This window comes from Sorex araneus, chromosome 7 (genome assembly GCF_027595985.1).
Source record: "Sorex araneus isolate mSorAra2 chromosome 7, mSorAra2.pri, whole genome shotgun sequence".
NCBI classification, from domain to species: Eukaryota; Metazoa; Chordata; class Mammalia; order Eulipotyphla; family Soricidae; genus Sorex; species Sorex araneus.
Window position 1 is genome coordinate 42873088 of NC_073308.1, and position 22209 is coordinate 42895296.

A 22209-nucleotide genomic window follows, 5' to 3' on the forward strand; every position below is an offset into this window, starting at 1 on the left:
CTCTTCCTGGGTTCACCCTCCGGCCTCAGGAGCGGCTGGGCCTTCTCCACACGCGTCTGGCCTGGCCCACACTCACCCTCAGAGGTTGCCGTGCGTGTGTTGGGCACCTGGCGGCTCCCACGTCCATGGGAGGGGGAGGGATCCTGTTCTTTTCTTTCTTTTTTTAAAAATTTTATACAGTAGTTTACAATATTTGATTACATGTAATATTCACACACTAATCCCACCACCATGACACCTTCCCACCACCGTATTTCAGGTGTTTCCATCCCGAACCCCAGTCCCTGCCCCAAAGCAGAACCGAAATAATAGAATATTTCCCTCTAAGGTTGGTTGCCTCCTGCTTTGAACCCCATCAGATGTGGTGCGGTGCTCTCGGAGTATGGGTCGGGTGTGTCCTGTGAGGCGTTCAGGAATAGGTTCACTCGCGGGTGAGGCTCGGCCCCCGTGTGTGGAGAGCGGCTGAGCAGTTGAGTTCTGGAGGTTTTCCACTGCCGGGGCGGGTCCCTTGGGTGGGGAGGGGAGGGGTCTCACCCAGGGTGGAGCTGGGGTCTTGGTCTTATTTCCACAAGTGTGTGTGTGTGTGTGTGTGTGTGTGTGTGTGTGTGTGTGTGTGTTTATCCCTGAGCTCTTCAGTATTGTGTGGGGACTTTGCATATAAAACTCAGGTACTTTTTGGGGTAGTTTTTGTTAAGTGTTGGGGCCATCCCCAGCTATGTGTAGGGCTTACTCCTGGCTCTGTGCTCGGATCCCTGGGGCTGAGTCAGGGTTGTCTGTGGACGAGCGCAGCAAGTGCCTTGCCTGCCGTGCTGTCACTCCAGCGCTAACACTTTGAGAAGTTCAAGTTGGGGGCCCGAGGGACAGTGCGGCAGGCTGGGCACTTGCTTTGCATGCGGCCAACCTGGGTTCAGGCCCGACATCCTGTAGGGCCCTCTGAGCACCGTTCCGTGTGATCCCTGAGCATCATAGATGTGGCCCCCGAAGAAACTCACAGCAGAGCTGTGGAAGTTAAGGTTCATTGTCCAGTTGTGTGGGTGTGTCTGAGCCCTTCTCCACGTCCAGGCCTCTCCTTTCACCCACTTACGACCTTTTTACGACCCACTCAGGGCCTGATGTCCTGTCCCCAATGCCCGGATGTCCTGAGCCCGTCCCTGGGCCACCACCCCACCTCCACTCTCTCCACGCCATTGTCTGTCCATTGTACATGTCCCAGGCCTGAAATCTGCAGCTGGAGCCCGGCCCACCTCTGTCCCCTTGCTGGGCTGTGCTGCTCTGGACTTGTCACTGGGCCTCTCTCGGGCCATCCCCCAGCATGTGGTTTTCCTTGGCCCTGTGCACATGGGTGAGACCCCGGCTGTCCTCTCGTCTGTCTGGGCAGAGCTGAGGGCTCAGGGTTCCCTGCCGGGGGCTTCCTTCTGTCTCCATCTATCTCCTGCTCCCATCATCCCCTCACCAGCTCTGACAAGATGCCGTTCCGGCGGGAACTTCTTCACGCCCCTCCCTTCCACTCCCGTCTACCAGTGTTCTCACCTCAGTGTCCAGCCTCTGCCACCAAGTTCCAGGCGAGGCGGTAACCCCGCCACTGAGGTCAATGCAGCCTGTTCCTGCGAGTGCGCGCGCACGCACACACACACACACACACACACAGACTCAGGCACTGAGGTCAATGCAGCTTGGGCCTGGCGCCCTGGAGACAGACCTGAGGCTCTCAGGCTCTTTGAAGCTGCGCCCAGGGAAGAAAGCGGTGGCCGGCTCCAGGCTGGTCGGATGTTCTCATGCCCGGCCGCACCTGTTCTTTCTCCGCTGTTTACTTGTCCTTCCTGCACTCGGGACCCGTGCCCTGCCACTGCGCCCGCACCGTGCCCGCACCGTGCCCGCGTGCTCTGCTTTCTCCTTTCTTCCGGAGACTTGCTTCTCCGCCATCTGCCTCTCCTGGGCAAGTCTCCACCAGAGCAGAAAGTGCGCTGGGTGTCGGCCAGAGTCAGGTGCCCTCGAGTCTGCAGTGGCCGAGCAGCTGCCCGAGTCCCTGCACAGGTCCCCCCAACACCCCCTCCTCGCCCCAGCAGCTGTGGGGCCCCTGCCCGGTGTCCCCGGCCCTCGACAGACTCCCCTTGACCTGAAGTAACTCGCTCCGCAGTGGCCAGGGGCCTGGGGTGGGGTGAGGTGGGCGAGGTGTCGCCCAGAGGGCGTGTCGCCTGGCACTTCAGGGAGCTCCGGGAGTGCCTGCTGGGGACGCCGCTCGGTCACCTGGGTCTCTCCCGCCGGGAGTGGGTTTGTGTTTGTCCGGGCTGTTTGAAAGTTGCTGGGGACAGATTTGACAAAGAACATGGAGGTGGGGAGCAATTTTGTGGAGATGGTAGCGCGGAAGGAGCTGTGGCCTCCAAAGTGTGCCTCACGCACACACCTGGGGCAGGGGCGTTATTAATACCTGCGCTCAGCACAGGTAGGAACCGAGAGTGACGTCCAGGGGCCCGTGTGTGTGTGTGTGTGTGTGTGTGTGTGTGTGTGTGTGTGTGTGTGTGTGTGTGTGTGTGTGTGTGTGTGTGTGTACACTCCCTCCCCCACAATGCTTGTGATTACATGGGGCTGCACTGCCCACTGTGGTCCGGTCGTGAGGCCTTCCCCGTCTGTCCTGTAGTCCTGTGGCCGTACTTGCCCCCTCCGGCCCAACAGGCGTTCTCCCTCCGCGCCCTCCCTCACCTGCTTTTTCTCCCCCTCTTGTCCAGGCCGACTTCTCACCATGAAGCTCCGCCCAGACTCCGGGGCCTGCCTTCTTCTCACCCTGCTCAGCGTCTGGACGTCTGCCCCAGGGGCTTCTGCTGTGTCCACGGGGACAACCACCCTCAGCGCGGCCGCGTTCCTGAATGACCTCATGCATCACTATGGCGAGGGCGACAGCCTCACCCTGCAGGAACTGAAGAAGCTGCTCAGCCACCTGAACGTGGTAGTGAGCCGGGCCAACGTGAGCCAGCCCGTGCAGGGGCCTCGGAACCTCTCCACGGTGAGGCCCGGCAGCCCCGGGCCTGGGCCTGGGTGTGGGTCACGGACTAGTGGGGGCGGGCATCCAGCAACCCGGGACTGGGGTGACCGTGTGGGCCGGCCAGGGGGCTTCTCCAGGCCTGCCTCTGCTTTGCCAGCGTCAGGTGTGCCAACCCTTTCCCCGTGTGGCTGTGAAATTTGGGGGGTGGGGAATTATCTCTCCCCCAGACTCTCCCACTGAGCCAGGGTGCCCTGGGACTGCTGGAAAGCCGAAACTCTTGGGGGACGGTGACATTGTTAGGAAACAGCTTCTGGGGCCCGAGCGATGGCACAGCAGGCTGGGCGTTTGCCTTGCATGCGGCTGACGTGGGCTCAATCCCAGCATCCCATGCAGTCCCCTGAGCACAGCTGGGTATGGCGTTGAAAGAATAAAATTTTATACGAGGGCCGAAGAGATGACAGTACAGCGGGTAGGATGCTTGCCTTGCTCACACACGGTCGACCTGGGTTTCATCCCCATCGTCCCGTATAGTCCCTGGAGGCCACCAGGAGGAAGTGCAGAGGCAGGAGTGAGGCCTGCTGAGCCCCATCCTTCCTGCCAAAAAGAAGAGAGAAAATTCAGTGGCACGAACCCCAAGATCTCTGTGGTTTTGTTAGTAACTTGTGCTTGTCAGCATCCCAGCTGGCAAGGAGTTGTAATGAGTTCAGCAGGGTCACCGTCGGGGGGCCGGGGGCAGGAGCCTTCCCCACAGGCTGCCTGTTTATCGGGATATCTAGGCTGAACCGCAGTGGAGCAGTAAATAAATCTCAGTGGGGAGTAGCAGAAGTGGCTCCATTATGGCCCTGTCAACTCCCGTTGGCATGTTTCTGATGGTGGTTTTCAGTCTTCAAAACCCTTTTCCTGCTAGCTGCTATCCCAGGTGAGTCTGGCAGGGAAAAAAAAAAAAAATCTTCGTTATTCTGGGAGCTGCTTATGAAGTTCCTGGGACTGAGCCGCTGGGGTCTTTTGACTCCTGGTTCCCTGTGCTTTCTTCCAGACCTCCGAGCCGACCAGAGAGGGAGGCTGTGTGTCAGCCAGCAGGGCTCTGTGTCCCCTCTCAGGGCATTGTGAGAAGCAGAGACCCCTGTGTGCTCTGCAGGAAGTTCTTTGTTTTGCGGGGTTCATACCCAGCAATGCACAGGGGTTACTCCTGGCTCTACACTCAGGAATCACCCCTGGCGGTGCTCAGGGGACCATATAGGATGCTGGGAATTGAACCCGGGTCGGCCGTGTGCAAGGCAAACACCCTACCCGCTGTGCTATCACTCCAGCCCCCTGTGCAGGGAGTCTGATGGGGAGGTGGGGCCCAGCCGGCCTCGAAAAGCGTTAGCAGCCCCCTCGGGAACGCGTCAGAGCTGGGACGGGCCAGGCCTGGAGGGGCCCGGGCAGGAAGCTTCCCAGGCCGTGTCCTGGCGCTACCCCTGCAGGGCGGGTGGGAGAGTTCGGTGAGCTCCTCGCCCGCCTGGTGTGGACTCAGAGAAGCAGGCAGCGCTTTCCAGTTGGAGGGGGATGCCAACTCAGCCCGACCCCCCATGCTGCCATAGTCCAGCCCTCCACCTCGTAGGCCCAAAAGCTCTCGCTTGTCAGCACCCCCGGAGGGCTGGTCCGTGTCGAAGCAAGTCCGTGTAATTAGAAGTACAGCTTGGATGTGTCACAGGAATGGCATGTGCCGGCCTCCTGCCTGCGCCCTCCGTGGCTCCGGGCTCATGCCCACCGGCCAGCCCACGCTCGCCCCACGGTAGACACTGAATTTTAGGCCAGCCTTCCTTCCCTCACCATTGCCAACCCCTTCAGGCTGGGAACCTCTTCCCCAACCCTATATGGTGAAGAGACAAATATTTCCCTGGAGTTGCCATGCACACACCCCTGGAGAAGGTTCTAGAAGCTACGGGGCAGGGTCTGGAGGGGGAGGGGGGCATTGGGAGGCAGTGGCTGTGGGGTTGTCATTGTTTTGACTTGGCACCACCCCTAGCATTGTAAGGCGAGCGCCCCACCTGCTGTACTATCACTTGGGCCCAAAGCTCTGGGTTTTCTCTTTGGGTCACACCCAGGATGCTCAAGGCTGCTCCTGGCTCTGCACTCAGGAGTCACTCCTGGCTGTGCTTGGGGGACTGTATGGAATGCCAGGGGATTGAACCCGGGTCGGCCACGTGCAAGGCAAACGGCCTACCCATTATACTACTATCACTCCGTGTTTTAGTGTGGCAGCTTCCTGACTGGTGATGTGCTGCCAGGCCGGGGGTCTCCGTAGCGTAGCCCGTCAGGTGTGCAGATAGAAGGCAGTTTCCAAAGAATCCATGTCCTGGTCCCGGCCACTGGAACTGAATTGTTTCCAGAATTTTTCTGGACAGCCACGTAGAGGTGGAGGCACATCAGGCTGAGACTCCTGCGGACGGCCGGTCTCTTGCGCCTGACTCTCTCCAGTGGCTTTCTTGACCCTGACAATCAGTCCGAGGAGCACTGTCTGTGTGACTGGGATACTTCAGTCTTCGTGATTTCCTCCCGGGAGACCGAGTCGCTGCTGAGCGGGACGGGGGACACTGGGCTGGCGGGTTCTTAAGTCTTCTCTGTCCCTCCCCCCCACCCGCCTCAGTGCTTCAGTGCTGGAGAGCTCTTCGCTGCCCACAACTTCAGTGACCAGTCGCGCATCGGGAGGCGGGAGTTCCAGGAATTCTGCCCCACCATCCTGCAGCAGCTGGACTCCCAGGCCTGCTCCTCGGAGAACCGGGAGAACAGGGAGAACGAGCAGACGGAGGAGGGGAGGCCCAGCGCCGTGGAAGGTGAGGGAGGGAGGCAGGCCCAGGGCCGGCGGCCGGGGCGCGGGGGGTGGGCAGCGCTGCTGGCTGAGGGCCACGCCAGGGCGGGGCAGGTGAGTGCCGGCCGCTGCGGGCCACGGTTCCTTTTTCCTAACCCCAGGGACCTGGCGCTTCTGTGTTTTTGTTTTGCGTGGAAGATCTTACCAGGTCGGGCCTCCTGCGTCTCCCAGCTCGGGTGCTGGGGTCAGCGTCCTGCCTCACACTGTGTCCCCCTCCCACGCCACACCCCCCTCCCACCTCCCAGTGGCTGCCCAGCCCCGAGGTGTGTCATTTCCCTCTGCCTCTCCATCGAAGAGCGACACTACTTTTGGATAGCAGATTTTCTGTATTCTATTTTAGTTTGTTTTGGGGGCCACACCCAGCAGTGCTCAGGACTTACTCCTAGCTCTGTGCTCAGGGGTCACATCTGACAGACCTCAGGGACCCTTAGTGGTGTCTCTGCAGCCCTCAGTCTGTGTGTGAGAGTGTATGTGTGAGTGTGTGTATGTGTGTGTGTGTGTGTGTGAGAGAGAGAGAGAATGTATGTGAGAGAGAGTGTGTGTATACCAGTATGTGAGAGTGTGTGTGTATGAGAGAGTTGTGTGTGTGTGTGTGTGTGTGTGTTGGGTGCTCATGCTGCGAGAGAGAGTATGTGTGTGTGTGTGTATCAGTGCATGAGTGTGTGTGTGTGTGAGAGAGAGAGAATGTATGTGAGAGAGTGTGTGTATACCAGTATGTGAGAGTGTGTGTGTATGAGAGAGTTGTGTGTGTGTGTGTGTGTATTGGGTGCTCATGCTGCGAGAGAGAGTATGTGTGTGTGTGTGTGTATCAGTGCGTGAGTGTGTGTGTGTGTGTGTGTGTGTGAGAGAGAGAGAGAGATTGTGTATGTGAAAGAATGTGTGTATACGGGTGTGTCATTGTGCGTATCAGTGCATGAGAGAGAGTGTGTGTAGTGTGTATTGATGCGTGAGAGAGTGTGTGTGAGTGTGTGTATGTGCGTGAGAGAGTATTTGTGTGTGTGTGTGTGTGTGTGTGTGTGTGTGTGAGGTGCGTGCATGAGAGTGTGCGTGTGGTTGTTTTATTTTTCATTTTGTTTTTTCCTTCATCCCAGCCCCCAGGAGAGGTGGCCTGGCTCCACATTCCTGACGGGTCCGCAGCTCTCTGCCTGCCCGAGCGGCAGCGAGTTGGGGCCGCTCCCGCCCTCAGTAATGGAGGCCTCGTCTGTTCTTGTTCCTCCGCAGTGTGGGGCTTTGGTTTCCTCAGTGTCTCACTGATTAACCTGGCCTCTCTCCTGGGAGTCCTCGTCCTGCCCTGCACGGAGAAAGCGTTTTTCAGCCGTGTGCTCACTTACTTCATCGCCCTGTCCATTGGAACGCTGCTCTCTAACGCGCTCTTCCAGCTCATCCCCGAGGTGCAGTAGAACCCCGGCCCGCCCGGCCTCGGCAGCGCCCCCCTGAGAAGTGGCCTCCCCTCTTGTGTCCAGGGACCCCAATGACCTCTCCCTCTGGGTTTCCAGCGTTTTCTCTCTCTGGGTCACCAGGTAGGCCCTGGGCCCCTCAGGGTGATGCCAGATGCAAGGTTCTGTGGTGGCGACTCCGGCCCTCGTCTGTTGGGCCGGCGGGGCAGGGGGGCTCCCAGCTGCCCCTCAGAGGCCCCTCAGAGGCAGCTCGCCAGTGAGCTACCCGCCTCACAAGGAAGAATTGGCTGAAGACGGGCCACGCCCGTGTTTGAAGTGACCGGAATTCACAGCACAGGCGCTGAACCTGGATCAGAGACGGGCTTCACCTAAAGCAATTAAAATGGCAGAGCTGGGGCTGGAGTGATGGCACGGTGGGTAGGGCGTTTGCCTTGCACTCGGCAGCCCGGGTTCGATTCGCAGCATCCTGTAGGGTCCCCCGAGCATCACCAGGAGTAATTCCTGAGTGCAGAGCCAGAAGTAACCCCTGTGCCTTGCCAGGTGTGATCCAAAAACCAAAAAAGGGGGGGGCAGAGCAGAGGGGAGGGGAGCCTCGCACCGCGCACGCCTTGCATCGTGGCCTCTTCCTGAGGAGAACAGACTCCTGGCACACCCTTCCCAGGCTGTTTTGAAATGTTTAATTTTGTTTTTTTAATTGTGAAGACTGAGGAGCTTGAAAAAAAAAATAGAGTCCAAGTTGGCGCAGATGGGGGCACACAGGGTGGTCCTGAGCAGACCTCCCGCAGGGTAGAGTGGGGCGGGGGCGGGGCCTCACGTAAGCCTCCTGCAGGTGGCCGGGCCTGCAGCCGGCTCTCTATCACCGTGACTGCTGGGCTCCGGGACTCGTGGCGAGCCTTGACGGCACTTCTCGTGGGTCTCCCGCATCTTGGACTTTTTTTTTTTTCAGCTCCAAAGTTGAATTTATTATTATTATTATTATTATTAATAATTTGAAATGCAATATGCGCGAAGACTTGAATGGAAATGCAGTGATTACAGTTTCCGCGCCCCTTGCCTGGCCCCCTGGGGCGTGTCTGAACCAGGCTCCTGTTGGCTCTGCCCCTGGGCTATGTGAGCCCGGCTAGTGTTGGAGGAATGAATTTTGTGACTGGGTGATCTTGGAACTCTGGTCCCTAACCGATCTTTCCCCCTTAAAAAAACAAAGCAAAACAAAAAAAAATCAAAAAACACAAAAATGGAAAGCAGCCAACACCGCTGTCTACTAAAGCAAAGTGGAATTGCCGAGTTTCCAGGGGCCCGGGGGGCGCTTGCTCCCCCAGCCCCGTGTGCAGCCCGGGAAGCCGGGTGTCAGCACACACGCAGGGCTCGCTCCCTGCCCGCTGCCCTGCACGGCCCGGGCCCAGGGTTCTAAGATCACCCCGAATCCCTCTTCATTTCTGCTGAACTTGATTGTGAGAAATTCCACCGGACTCGAATCACTAACAAATTTTCTATTTCTCCCTCCCTCCCTCCTTTTTTTTTTCTTCTCCAATTTTGCTCTCTTGTTCCTTATGTTAATCTCTCTCCTCACCCCCCTCCCCCTTCGCCCCCCCCCCCCACTTCCCTCCTCCTCCATGGTGGTCGCCGTTGCGCTGGGCAACCCTCTGTGCCCCGTCCCCGTCCCCGTCCCGGGTGGGCTGCCCTCCCCGCCCGGCAGTGTGGGGGTACGGTCTCCTCTGCGTGACCGTCATCTCCCTCTGCTCCCTCATGGGGGCCAGCGTGGTGCCCTTCATGAAGAAGACTTTTTACAAGCGGCTGCTCCTCTACTTCATAGCCCTGGCGATTGGAACCCTCTACTCCAACGCCCTCTTCCAGCTCATCCCCGAGGTATGGCGAGCCCGGCCCAGAGCCCGGTGGGAGGCCTTTCCACGGAGCCCTCTCCTCCCAGGAAGGGAAGAAGCGCAGACTCGGGGGCGAGCCAGAGGGACCGGCTCCAGCCCCGGCCCCGCCACCCACGGCGTCGCTCGTCACCGCTTTCCCCTCTGGAAACCCGGGCGGGCAGCAGACGCGGGGTCTGCGCCGTGCTGGCCAAGGGCCGGCCGTCACCACATCATGTTGGGGCTCCCCCCGGGGTCAAACACGTCTACACCCTCCTGAGGTCTGGGTTAGAAGGTCCATTTTCCCAGGCAGGACCTCCAGAGAGAAAGGGAGGTCAAGGGGGCGTTCCCATAGCCCCCCGGCCAGGTTTTGGAGAAGGCCCTGGAGGGGGCGGACTTGCTCCGTCTGTGAGGGGCAGCGAGACCCCCCCAGAGATGGCTGTGCTTGCTGTGGTCTCCACAGCTGAGCCCAGGGACACAAGGGGCCTGCCTGCCTGGGGGTGGCCAGGAGGATGGACACACCTGGGGCTGAAGCAGAAAGATCTGTGGGCAGGCACACACACACACACACAGGTTTCTTGGGACCCTTGAGGGTTCTCCCGTGCACTTTCGTGCTGGGTCAGAATATCACAGATCAGCTACGGCGTGAAGAGCAAGGCGAGTTCACCCCTCACCATACAGCAGGGGTTGCCTTTACCGGCCCTCAGACGCTGGAGGCCACGGCGCTTCCTGCCTGTGTGCTCGGCTGTGCCTCGCTGTTCGGCTCTCCTGGGAAGTGGCCCCGAGTGTGTCCTCTCTGCTCCAGAACACGGCCCTGTGCCCCTCGGCAAACTGCTCCAGAGCGGGGAGGTTGTCCCGTTAGCACAGAGAGGAAGAGCAATGAATCCGGGCATCCCTGAGGCCCTGAGGCCGGCTTTTATCTCTCTGGCCCCTTCACAAGGAGCCTGGCGTCTCCCTGCGGCCTGTTTCCCGCCCGAAAGCGGAGGTGTGAGCAAGTCCCGGACAGATTCCCAAGACCTGCCTTGGTCGGCAGCGTCACTGGCAGCGGAGATCTCTCTGACCCCTCTTGCCCTCTTCCCGTGGAGTCTCTTGCTCGTTTTTTTTTTTTTTTCTTGCCCCACAAGGAGACTATTCAGGAAGGACCTCGGGGGCCCCCCAAGGCACACACGCTGCCTTCCTGGCCCTGGGGCCAGCGGGAGGTCTGTGTTCAGAGCTGTTCCAGTTCGTGCTTCTTAATTGGGCAGTGGCCCTACCATCTTAGAAAGCGTAATTCCACCCTCTCCCTGTGCGCCTACAGGCAGGTCAGCCAAGGACGCCAGATGAAAATAAATACCGAGTCCTTTCCTTACATACGGAACTGGCCGCAGTCTGCCCCTCTGGCAGACCGAGCACATGAGGAGCCGAGCGCAGGGCCGTGAGGGGGAGGCTGTTCGACGCTCAAGAGGCCCTTGGCGTCACATGCCCAGTGGTGGGGCGTCAGCCCTCGGGGCGGGGCTCTGAGGGTGGTCTCGAAGGCGCCCCTCCCACTCCCTAGAATCCCGGAGGCGCTTAGGAGCGGGGCGGGATCGAGCCCAGGGGTGTTACTTCCTTAAACTTCCTTCGTGTTCCTGTGTCTGCAGGCCTTCGGCTTCAACCCCCTGGAAGACTATTACGTCTCCAAGTCTGCAGTGGTATTTGGGGGCTTTTACCTTTTCTTTTTCACAGAGAAGATCTTGAAGATGCTTCTGAAGCAGAAAAATGAGGTGAGGCCCCCGTGTTGGTAGAAGGTGTGTGGGGGGTGCTTCCGAGGGGATGCACGCGTGTGTCCCGGGAACGGGGGCTCGGCTCTCCCCACACACTGGCCCTCAGGCCAGGAGGGCATTTGTGGGCAGCAGTGATCCCCGTTGCTGTGTCCTAGAATATTTCCTTGCGCTTCTTCTGCCCCTCGGAAAAGCAGGCAGGGACTCCACACGTGCATTCATCGTGGGTAAAGAGTGGCTGTAAATGGACCCTTTTAGATAGTCCAGAGAAGGGCCAGGAGGATCGCTCCACGACTTGGAAGCCGGCCTCGCATTGCGCGGGGGGGGGGGGGGGGGGGGGGAAGGCAGCTCAGATAGGAAAGGGTCCACCGAGTAAAGGGTGCTTGGAGGGCCCGCTCAGGATGGGAGATGCGTACTGAAAATAGACTCTAGACCGAACGTGATGGCCACTTAAGACCTGCATTGCAAACCACAGCACCCAAAAGGAAAGAGAGAGTAAAAGGGAATGTGCCTGACCCAGAGGCAGGGTGGGTGGAGGGGAGATGGGGTGTGTGTGTGGGGGGGTGGTGTGAGGGATACTGGGAGCATTGGTGGTGGAGAATGGGCACTGGTGGGGAGATGGGTGCTCGATCACTGTATGACTGAAACGTAAGCACGAAAGTTTGGAAGCCTGTAATTTCACCTCACGGTGATTCATTAGAAAGTAAAAAATTTTAAGAAAATAATAAAAAAGAAAAGAAAACCACAGAACCTTTTATTATAGTTCCCAAAGGGTGCCCGGTTTGCTTTGGTTTTGGTGTCTGGTACGTGCCCACACCCTAAGTAGTTGTGTGGGAGCAGTTGTGAGCACTGGGAGTGGTTCTGCCTCCCGGTTCTGTGTGTGTCTGTGCACACACACCGTGGCTTCCCTTGGCCAGGGCCCAGCGTTGTAGAACTCTCCTTGGGATTCTGTGCTTGTGTTTGCCAGGATGGCAGGCACGGGGCCATCGCCGGCTCACTCTGGGCGGTTTGGGCGAGGGCTGTGGCTGATCTGCCTCCTGCACCCTACCCCCATCCCAGCACCCTCACGGGCACAGCCACTACGCCTCCGAGACACTGCCATCCAAGAAGGACCAGGAGGAGGGCGTGACGGAGAAGCTGCAGAACGGAGACCTGGACCACATGATCCCGCAGCACGGCGAGCCGGACAGCAAGGCCCCCGGGGGCGACGAGAAGGTCATCGTGGGCTCGCTCTCCGTGCAGGTCAGCAGGAGGCCGTCCCCCTCGTTGGGGGCGCCTTTCCGGGGGGAGCGGCCTCTCTCCTGGGGCCTGCCGGGAAGGTCATTGCCGCCGACCCCTTTGACCAAGGGCACCCCCGGCACGGCCTCTCCTCCAGGACCTGCAGGCTTCCCAGAGCGCCTGCTACTGGCTGAAAGGTGTCCGCTACTCCGACATCGGCACCCTGGCCTGGATGATCACCCTCAGCGACGGCCTCCACAACTTCATCGACGGCCTGGCCATCGGCGCCTCCTTCACCGTGTCCGTCTTCCAGGGCATCAGCACCTCGGTGGCCATCCTCTGTGAGGAGTTCCCGCACGAGCTGGGTGAGCACGCGCCCGGTCGTCCCCCCAGTCACCCTGACCCTTCGGGGGAAGCCCCCCCACTGAGAGTCCCTCGGCTCCTTGCCTGCTCGGGGAAACCTCAGTGCTCACCCCGACGGCTGAGTTCACTCTCAGCGAGCGAGGCTGGAAACAGAGGGTTTGGGGCGTGGGGGGTTCCCGGGGGTTGGGCCAGACCCCGGTGGTGCTCAGGGCTTCCTCCTGGCTCTGCGTTCCTGGATCCACCCTGGCGAGTTGATCTGGGGAAATACAGGGAACCATGTGGGATGTCCGGGGATCGAACCCGGGTCGGTCACTGCAAGGCGAATGCCCTTACTATCGCCTCGGCCCGGAGATGGCTCAGTGCAGAGATTTGCTTTCCCCTCTGGTGTCCCCAGGCTCTGCTTCCTCCCTTGTACCATGGGGCTCAGATCCGTGTCCGGCTCCCGGCTCTACTGAGAGAAATAAAGGGGGGAGTATACAAGGCCTTACCGCGTGCTGGGCCCTAGTCTGTGTTCCAGGCTGCTTGTGTCTTAACGCCCCCGTCATTTTACAGAAGTATGTGAGGCGCCTGGTGGGTGGACGAAGTGCCCGAGGATTAGAGGGTCTTTAGCTTCACCGCAGCACCAAAACTTAGTCCTGTCTCAGGGCTGGAGTGACAGGACAGCAGGGAGGGCACTTGCCTTGCAGGTGGCTGACCCGGGTTCCACCCCAGCATCCCATATGGTCCCCTGAGCCTGCCAGGAGTGGTCCCCGGGTGCAGAGTGAGGAGTTACCCCTGAGCATCCCCGGGTGTGGCCGCCCAAAATCAAACAAACAAAAAGAGCCTGCCTCACTCAGAGACTGTCAAATCCTGGCTTTGCCATTACTGACTCGGTACTTTGAGGAAATTACTTCCCTCCCTCCCCCCCCTCCCTCCCTCCCTCCCTCCCTCCTTCCCTCCCTCTCTGTTTCTCTCTCCCTCCCTCCCTCTCTGTCTCTCTCTGTCTCTCTGTCTCTCTCTGTCTCTCTCATATTCTTACTCTGTGAGGAGCCACAATTGCTCCCTGCCTCCTGCAGAAAGAGAAAGCTACAGGCCCGGGCACCCACCCCTACTTTCCCCTGGGAGAAATGGAAACAAGTGTGTCCCGCCCTTTAGGGCCCAGACAGGACAAAGGGCCCAGGCGAGGCGGGTCTGGGGCGGCACTCACGCCCCTCTCTCTGGTTGGTGTCGCCAACAGCCAGTGCCGAGCTCTCGGAGACCCACGTTCCTTCTTCCAGTCTCGTGTCTTCCCCAGTAGAGAGAGCTATGAGCAAGGGAGCCCCTCCCCTCGCCCCTCAGCCCGACAGGCAGCTCCGCAGGCTGGGCACGTGCCTACATGCGGGACTCCCGGGTTTAGTCCTGGGCACCAGGTTGACCCCCACGTTGACCCTCACATCATCATCATGGGGTGGTACCGCCACCTGCGCCCCCCCCAAAAAAATAGTAAAAACTGAGGCTCTTCCTGTCAGTTCTCTCGTTTTCGGTTCCTCTGAAACCTCTTGGGTGGAAGCAGGAGCCTGGCGAGGGAGGGCGGCCCACGTCCAGGGCTCTGGCCGCTGCCCTCAGGAGCGCAAGGCGGGCTCCACCCCTCCCGGGAGCAGCCGGCGCTCGCCCTGTGCTCAGGCCCCGCGGCCCCTCTCTCCCGCCCAGGGGACTTCGTCATCCTGCTCAACGCGGGCATGAGCATCCAGCAGGCGCTCTTCTTCAACTTCCTCTCGGCCTGCTGCTGCTACGTGGGCCTGGCCTTCGGCATCCTGGCGGGCAGCCACTTCTCCGCCAACTGGATCTTTGCACTGGCCGGGGGGATGTTCCTGTACATCGCGCTGGCCGACATGGTGAGTCGCCCCCGCTTCCTGCCCTGGAGGGTTGAGTTTGGGTGGGGGGACAGCGCGGGGGACGTGAGCAGCTCGGCGCCCGTGAGAGCTCTCCTGAGGAGCCCCTCACACACCAGTGCCCTCGTTGGGGACAGCAGAGCGAAAAGAAGGTCTGTTCGTACTCATCTACCTCTGTAAGGAAAAGTATAAAGTTTTTAACCTAGGCTTCCCAGTTATACAGTCTAGATTTGGCATTTGCATAATCAAGAAGGAAGAAGAGGGGCTGGAGTGATAGCACAGTGGGTAAGGCGTTTGCCTTGCACACGGCCGACCCAGGTTCAATTCCCAGCATCCCATATGGTCCCCTGAGCACGGCCAGGGGTAATTCCTGAGTGCAGAGCCAGGAGTGACCCCTGTGCATCACCGGGTGTGACCCAAAAAGCAAAAAAGAATAAAAGAAACTTATATATGTTTAAAAAAAAAAGAAGGAAGAAGAGAGGGAAAGATGGAACGAACAGTCCCCCTTAGTCATTGTCCCTTGAAGCCCCATTGTCACTCTGTCTCAACACACTGTCTGCTTTTGAATACTCATGTCCCGATATAATGCATCATTAATATAATTCATGCTGCATGCGCTTTAAAAAGTACCCTTTTCAGTGGTATTATTGTTTGGTGAAAACATATATCTTATCCAGAACTAGAATTGTTGAAATACATGTTTGGGTTGGGTTTTTTTTTTTTGTTGTTGTTGTTGTTGTTGTTTTTCTTTTTTGGGTCACACCCAGCAATGCACAGGGGTTACTCCTGGCTCGTGCAATCAGGAATTACTCCTGGCGGTGCTCAGGGGACCATATGGGATGCTGGGACTCAAACCCCGATCGGCCGCGTGCAAGGCAAACACCCTACCCGCTGTGCTATCGCTCCAGCCCCTGAAGTACATGTTTTAAGGCATTTATTAAGCCCTGCAAAGTTGCTTTCTAAAAGGGCTTAAAATTTTTTTAATCTTAGCAGTGTGTAAAACATATACCATTGTACTTTACCAACACTTGGTATTACCATTAACTTCAAAATATACTATTTCGGGACTAGAGAGAGTCAGCAGTCAGGGTGCTTGCCCTGCACACTGCCTACCCGAGCTCAGTCCCTGGCATCCCATATGATCCCCCAAGTACCACCAGGGGTAATTTCCTGAGTGCAGAGTCAGAAGTAACTCTTGAGCATTAAGAAAAAAGAAGTATGCCTTTTAGTACAACCCACCAGCTTAAGATATGCTACTGAAATATTTCATCTGTCGGCTTGCATAGCAAGGTTAGTTTCCTTGTTTCTGATCATGATATCTACTTGCCATGTTTGCATAAATTATTTCCCTCTTTCAAAAAAAGTGAAACAAGATTCTTTTTTTTTCTTTTCCTTTTTAATTGAATCACTGTGAGATATACAGTTACAAAGCTGTATGTGTCAATCAGCTTTGTAACTGTGTATACAATCAATGTCCCAACACCCATCCCTCCGGCAGTGTACATTTCCCACCATCTCTGTCCCCAGTAGTCCCCTTTTCACCGCCCCAACCCCTCACTCCCTCTATGGCAGGCACGTTCCCCCCCCCCCCCGTGTGTGTGTGTGTGTGTGTGTGTGTGTGTGTGTGTGTGTCTGTCTATCTGTCTGTCTGTCTGTCTCTCTCTGTCTCCTTTCGATTGTTTTTAGTGAACGAGGTTTGCTGAGAAAGACACGAGGGGGCCCAGGTGAGAGTCTGGAGTCAGTTCTCAGCATATGTCAGACCCGATTCGGGAAACCTTGGGTTTCCCGAACACCTGCCCCCCCCCCCCCCCCCGAATCAGCACTGAGAGCTGCCAGGCCCTTTCCCGACGGGGCACCAGTGTAGCGGTCAGCCCCAACTTGGTTAGGAGTCGCAGGTGCACGTCGCAGTGTGGTCCTTGGGCCCCGGTGGGGCACGTGCCTGGCGGTCAGTGACGGGATTGCGAGCCCGTCTGGACCGCGTTTCTTGTCTCCTTTCTCAGTTCCCTGAGATGAACGAGGTCTGCCAGGAAGACGAGCGGAAGGGCAGCGTCCTGGTCCCCTTTGCCATCCAGAACCTGGGGCTTCTGACAGGCTTCGCCATCATGCTGGTGCTCACCATGTACTCGGGACAGATCCAGATTGGCTAGGGCTGCAGCGGGCCGGCGGGACGGGGCGGACCCTCGGCTGCGGGCCCCTCGGAGTGGGCAGCTCCAGCAAAGACGGTGCCTCGGACGAAGCTGCCATGCCCCCCTCCTCAGAGTGACTCGAGGCCGGACACTCGAGGCCCCCCAGCACGCACCAGACCACTCACCTCTGGTTCCCCGCACCTTCCTCCCCGAACCAGCACCGAGAGATGCCAGGTCCTCCCCCGACAATGCCAAAATGCAGTGGCCGGTCCCGGTTTGGTGGGAAATTGCAGGGGAATCATGTCTGGACCCATGAATTTGTGTTCTGGACCCCGAATCGGGTCGCTCCGATTGGGTTGCATGGTCCATTCACCCTGAGGTGGGAGTGCCGGAGCAGCTGACCAGGGCAGGGAGGAGGAGGAGCGGGGTTCCTCTGTGAGGGGGCAGTGGGGCCCAGGGGTATCCAGTCTGTGGGGGTCAGGGGGGGCCTCACCCCTGTCTCACGCTGCTTGTGGGCTGGGGGAGGACAGGGGGTTGACCCTAGGATTTGTTCACTTCCCGACCACAAGTCTGAGGTCGCGGGTCCCTGTGGTCCGTGGCTGCTGGGCTCCAGCCCTCCCTCCCGCACCCCTGACCGGAACGGGGCAAACCTTGTCCTGGGCCGAATCCCCGTTGCTCTGACGCTTTGGAAAACGGGGGATGGAGGCAGGGGCAGTCGGGGGCGGCCCCACACAACCCTGGCTTCACGGGGAGCTCATCTCCAGGTTCACTAGGTGAATTGAATTATTATTATCATATTGATAATGTGAGATTCCTGAGCCACTCTGGGGGGCCTCTCTCCCCGGAAGCCTTCCTCCTCCCCACGGTGCCGCCTCGGCAAGCCCAGAGGCCGTGTCCGGGGCCGGAGGTGCGAGGGGGCCCAGCAGAGCTGGCCCACGGCCCACACCTGCCAGCTTTCTGTCCTGGCGCAGGAAAGCTTCGTTCTCCGCGGAAACCACAAAGCAGCATCTATTTTGATCCTTTGCTTCCCGGGGCGCGCCCCTCAAACAGGAATATCCTTGAAATGAGTCTGCGCGCCGCCTGGCAACATGCTCTTTTACGTTCTCCTGCCTCTCTCGTGCATGGACTCTGATGGATGCGAGAATGGGCTGAAGCCGAAGGGAAAGCTCCAGCTTAGCAGGATTCGAGATGAAAATCAGGATTGGCTCCTGATGGGATCATGATCCGGTTTTACCAAAGAACCAATTCCTTGAATGTCAGAATCTTTATTTTGTAGCTGTCATTCATTATTAGTAATATGTTACAGGTTGAGAATGATTTATGCCCCATCCCCTGTCCCCCCATTTTATTTTCTTCAGTTTGCTCTCAGGAGCTAACACTCAGACTTTTAAACTTTAGAATATCCAGGGCCAGAGCAATAGTACAGTGGGGAGGGCGCTTGCCTTGCACACAGCCAACTTGAGTTTGATACCCAGCACCCCATAGAGTCCCCCGATTCTGCCAGGACTGATTCCTGAGCACAGGGCCAGGAGTAAGCAAGCCCTGAGCACTGCTGGGTGTGACCCAAAGAGCAAAATAAAGACGTTAGAAGATTCTGCTTTCCTCTATTCACATTGATGTATTATAATTTTAGCCATTCCCAGTAGAGCTGCCATTCCTTACTAACACCATTATTCTTGGAGTAGAATATTAAGTTAGAATATTAGTGGGTTTCTAGTTTAGAAGAGCTCCAAACTATAATCTTTTAACTTGTAAGGGGAAAAACGATGAAACCCAAAGAAGCAGGGCCGTTTCTTTTGTCATGAAAATGTCTGTCAGGAGTCTCCTCGGACTGGACTGGTAGGTGGCCGTGGTAGAACGCACGCCTCCCTCCGGGCCGCCAGGCCCTCGGGCTTGATCCCCGGCGCCATAAAAGAGAAAGCGAAAAGAGCTTTCCTGTCATAGACAACTGCCTCAGGGGGGAAAGTCTTAACTGAAGTTGCCCCAGAAGGCCAGTCCTGGCGGGCACCCGGGAGGGACACAGACACGAAGATCCTGCCACTGCTCGTTCTGTGGCCACTGTGGTGGGTCTGCCTCATGGGTGGGGAACGGGGCAGGTTCTCGCTGGCCTTTGAGTGTCGGCTTTGCTGGTTTAAGCATTTGTACGTGGTAGAAACCCGAGGAGTAGCGAGCCTAAGCGATTGTTTTCCCCCTGGCGTCAGCGCCTTCAGTCTCTCTCCCCTGAGGGACCAGCGCCTCTGACTGAGCTGGGAGTGTCAGGCTGGTGCCCACAGACCAGGAGCCTGAGGCAGGGTCCTGCCTGTCCCCATCACCCTCAGCAGACACGGGTCGGAGGTCAGGTGTCCTGTCCACCTGGGAGCCGCCCACGACAGTCCTTCCCTCTAGGCTTGAAAGTGAGGACTTCTCTGTCCGGGGGGCCCCCACGACCCATTTTCAGTAAGTTCTTCCACAGAGAGGGGAGGCCGCGGGAACCTGCTCTAAAACAAGTTGTCTCCTTTTTGCAAAGAGAGAGGGTAGTTTTTACTCATATTTCCTTTTGCAGTTCTACATTTCCATCACAGTATTTAAAAAAAATAACTCAGGTGTTATGAGAACAAATTAGCAAATAAAATAACTTATGTGGACTGTAAATGTTTTATTTGTAAGATTCTATAAATAAAGCTATATTCTGTAACTCCCGAATCCCAGAGCCTGCTCTTCCGTCCTAGCGTGGTCGTAATGAACACAGTTGAACACAAGGTGGCGCTGGTGCCCTGCTGACGTGTAAAGATTGGTTTTACTGGTCTCTGACCGGTTTGAAGAGGGGAGTTGTAGAAGGTACCTAGATACGCCTACTTTATTTGGTCGGTTGGTTTTGGTTTTGTCTTTGGACCACACCTGGCAAAGGCTGAGGGCTTACTCTTGGCTCTTCACTCCAGAATTCCTTGTGGCGGTGCTCAGGGGATGAGAGGAATCAAACCTCAGTTTGGACCGCATGCAAAGCAAGCACCCGACCCGATATACAGACTTGAAAATTGTTTCATTCAGGGGCTGGAGCGATGGTACAACAGGTAGGACGCTTGCCTTACCTGTAACTGACCTGGGTTTGACCCCTAGCATCCCTCACCGAGCACCACCAGGAGTGATTCCTGAGTGCAGAGCCAGGAGTAACCCCTGAGCATCACTGGGTATGGACCCAAAACCAATCAGAGATTAAAAATAATAAAATTGTTTCATTCAGTGCCAGGGAAGTGACTTGGTGCTAGAGTACATGCCCCGCGTGGGGGAGGCCCTGTACAGTCACTGGCCCCACCACGATGATTCGGTTCTCTCTCCTGGAGCCTGGAACCTCCTGTGTTCCCTGATGGGAGCGTTTGGTGGTGTTTCCTGCAAAAAATTTCCAAAAGCACACTCACCGTCACATCAAACGACCAGGAGTGACTGGAAATGCCAAAAATGGTATCCTGTGTCTGCCCGTCTGGAGATCCTGCCTCCTGCCCGCCCCAGCAGACCGTGGCTGCCCACACTCCGGGGTCCCTGTGTGTGTGAGTGTGTGTGTGGTGTGTGTGTGTGTGTGTGTGTGTGTGTGGCAGGTGGAGGGGGGGGACAGGGCTGTGCCGGGCTCCATGAAAGAAAGAATCTGGTCGCCCGAGGGCCGCAGTCCTCTGCTGACTTGCTCGAGTGTCAGTTGTGCTCCAGCCTTGTTGCTTTTCCTCCTGAATTCAGGAGCAGGTTTGGGAGAAGTGACCCTGTGGCCCACACCAGAGGTCACTTAAAAACCCAAGGCTGATGGGACTGTGGACAGCGGCAGAGGGGTGATAGCAGTTAGGTGGTGAAGATAATAATACTGATAAGATTTATGCTGATAACATTTTTGCTTTTGGAAACCAGTGTTTCATCAGTTAAAAAAGTCCTGAGGGGCCGAGAGACAGGTTTGATGCCCAGCGCCCTGAGGGCTGCGGCACAAGGGCGGGAAGCCCACTGGCAGGACGGGGAGGCCAGCACGGTCAGTGGGTAGGTGCTTGCCTCGTACATGTCCAACCCAGGTTTGATTCCAAGAATCCCATATGGACCCTCCAGCACCACGAGGAGTAATTCTTCAGTGCAGGGCCAGGTGTAAGCCCTGAGCACCCCCAGATCTGGTCCAGAAATAAACAAAAAACCAATTTTTAAAAAAATTTCAATTTTAGCACAGGGGTTCAAGCCGATGGTCACAAGTCCCAGTCTCTGGGGCCCTGGTGCTGAGAGCGTTTCTAGCCACATTGCTGCTGGACGTGTGTGGGCATTGCAGAGGGTGGACGCGCCCCAGCATGGAGTCACCTCACAGACATCGTGTGCTTCAGCCACAGTGTGGCCCCAGCAAGCAGCCTCAGGGAGCACAAGGATGCAGCCCCCGGAGCGTGGGCTGAAATGTGTGAGCACTAGCTGGAGAGCTGCTCAGCAGGGGAAGGGCAGGCCGCCCACAGGAAGTCCGGCTTAGCTCCCGAGTGCCACAGGTCCCCTGAGCACCCCTGGGTGTGGCCCTAGAACCAAAAGAATCAAATATAAATTCTAAGTTTTAAAAAGCGTGAGCAAGGGGCCGGAGCGATAGCACAGCGGGTAGGGCGTTTGCCTTGCACGCGGCCGACCCGGGTTCAAATCCCAGCATCCCATATGGTCCCCTGAGCACGGCCAGGGGTAATTCCTGAGTGCAGAGCCAGGAGTAGCCCCTGTGCATCGCCGGGTGTGACCCAAAAAGAAAAAAAAAAACACGTGAGCAAACATGTGCAACCCCCTGATGTAATTATGCAGGAACAGGGAGGAAGGAAAGTCTGAAATACTAAAACTGAGGGTCTGGAGCAATAGTACAGCGAGTGGGCAGGTGACCTTGCATGCGGCCGACCCGGAATCACTTCCCTGGCACCTCATAGGGTCCCCTAAGCCAGCCAGGAGTAATTCCCAAGTTCAGAACAAGGAGTAATCCCTGGGTACCGCCACGGATACCCCCCCCCACCAAAAAATAAAAAATAAAACATTTGAAACATATTTGCCATTTTTTTGTAAGAGATTTCGGAGTGGTGAGGGGACACCCATAGGTGCTCAGGAGAGATTTACACCGCTCTGTGTTTGGGGGATCATGTAGTGATGGAGATTAAACCTAGAGCCCCTACATGTTCAAAGAACGTGTTCCAACCTTTTGAGCCATCTCTCCGGCCCTGTGATCCTGCTTTATTTCCAGGGTCTCCTCTGACAGTGCCCAGGGGGTTGAGTCTGGGTTGACCGTGTGGAAGACCACACGTGGGAAGCCCTCCACGCTGGACTGTCTCCAGCCCAGCTCCCCTTCGGGTTTGCTTTGCTTTGGCCGTTAGCGGAGGCGCAGGGGAGTGACCCGCGGCCTCAGACCTGTACAGGCGTTTTTGGTGGAGGGTGAAGGAGTGAATGACACCCTTTTTTTTTCAATTTTTATATTGAAAATATTTTCATAAAGTACTCACAATAGTTCATTACAGATAATATTCAAACACAATCCCACCACCATAGTAAGAGGGAAGTGTGTGAAAGTTGTTGTATTTCATTCTGGAGCCATTGAAGCCGGTATATAGGAGAATACAAACAAGTAGGTTAAGACCAAGCAAATATGTGCTACTTTTGATGCATAAGTGGGCTAGAGTATCAGAGGTTGCGGGGGCGCAAATGCAGCCTCACGCTCCAGGAAATTCTGCGTCGTTCTCTTCTGGGAGCTTCAGTTTATAGTCTCTGGGTCTTGGCCATTGATGAGATTACATGGCGCCAGGGGCAGTTTGTGGGTGTGACTGCCAAGCTACTGGGAAACTGGGGACCTGGGGGGAGGAGGCCCAGTCCCAATCC

At 57.1% G+C, this 22209-nt stretch overlaps 1 protein-coding gene across 2 annotated transcripts in view; it reads left to right on the plus strand.

Annotated features, from left to right (window-relative positions):
* The window catches only part of SLC39A14 (solute carrier family 39 member 14), a 45101-nt gene extending 26044 nt beyond the window's left edge, over nt 1-19057 (plus strand). Inside the window, exons 2-9 of one of the 2 annotated variants that reach the window (XM_055144755.1) lie at nt 2727-3001; nt 5613-5799; nt 7056-7225; nt 10707-10829; nt 11886-12068; nt 12202-12409; nt 14076-14260; nt 16258-19057. In XM_055144755.1, the coding sequence (XP_055000730.1) occupies nt 2741-3001; nt 5613-5799; nt 7056-7225; nt 10707-10829; nt 11886-12068; nt 12202-12409; nt 14076-14260; nt 16258-16404 (1464 nt within the window). In that variant the 5' untranslated portion in view covers nt 2727-2740 and the 3' untranslated portion in view covers nt 16405-19057. Of the gene's footprint in view, nt 1-2726; nt 3002-5612; nt 5800-7055; nt 7226-8927; nt 9098-10706; nt 10830-11885; nt 12069-12201; nt 12410-14075; nt 14261-16257 lie in introns of both variants that reach the window. The other variant, XM_055144754.1, reaches the window with a different exon arrangement.
* The last annotated feature ends 3152 nt before the right edge of the window (nt 19058-22209 follow it).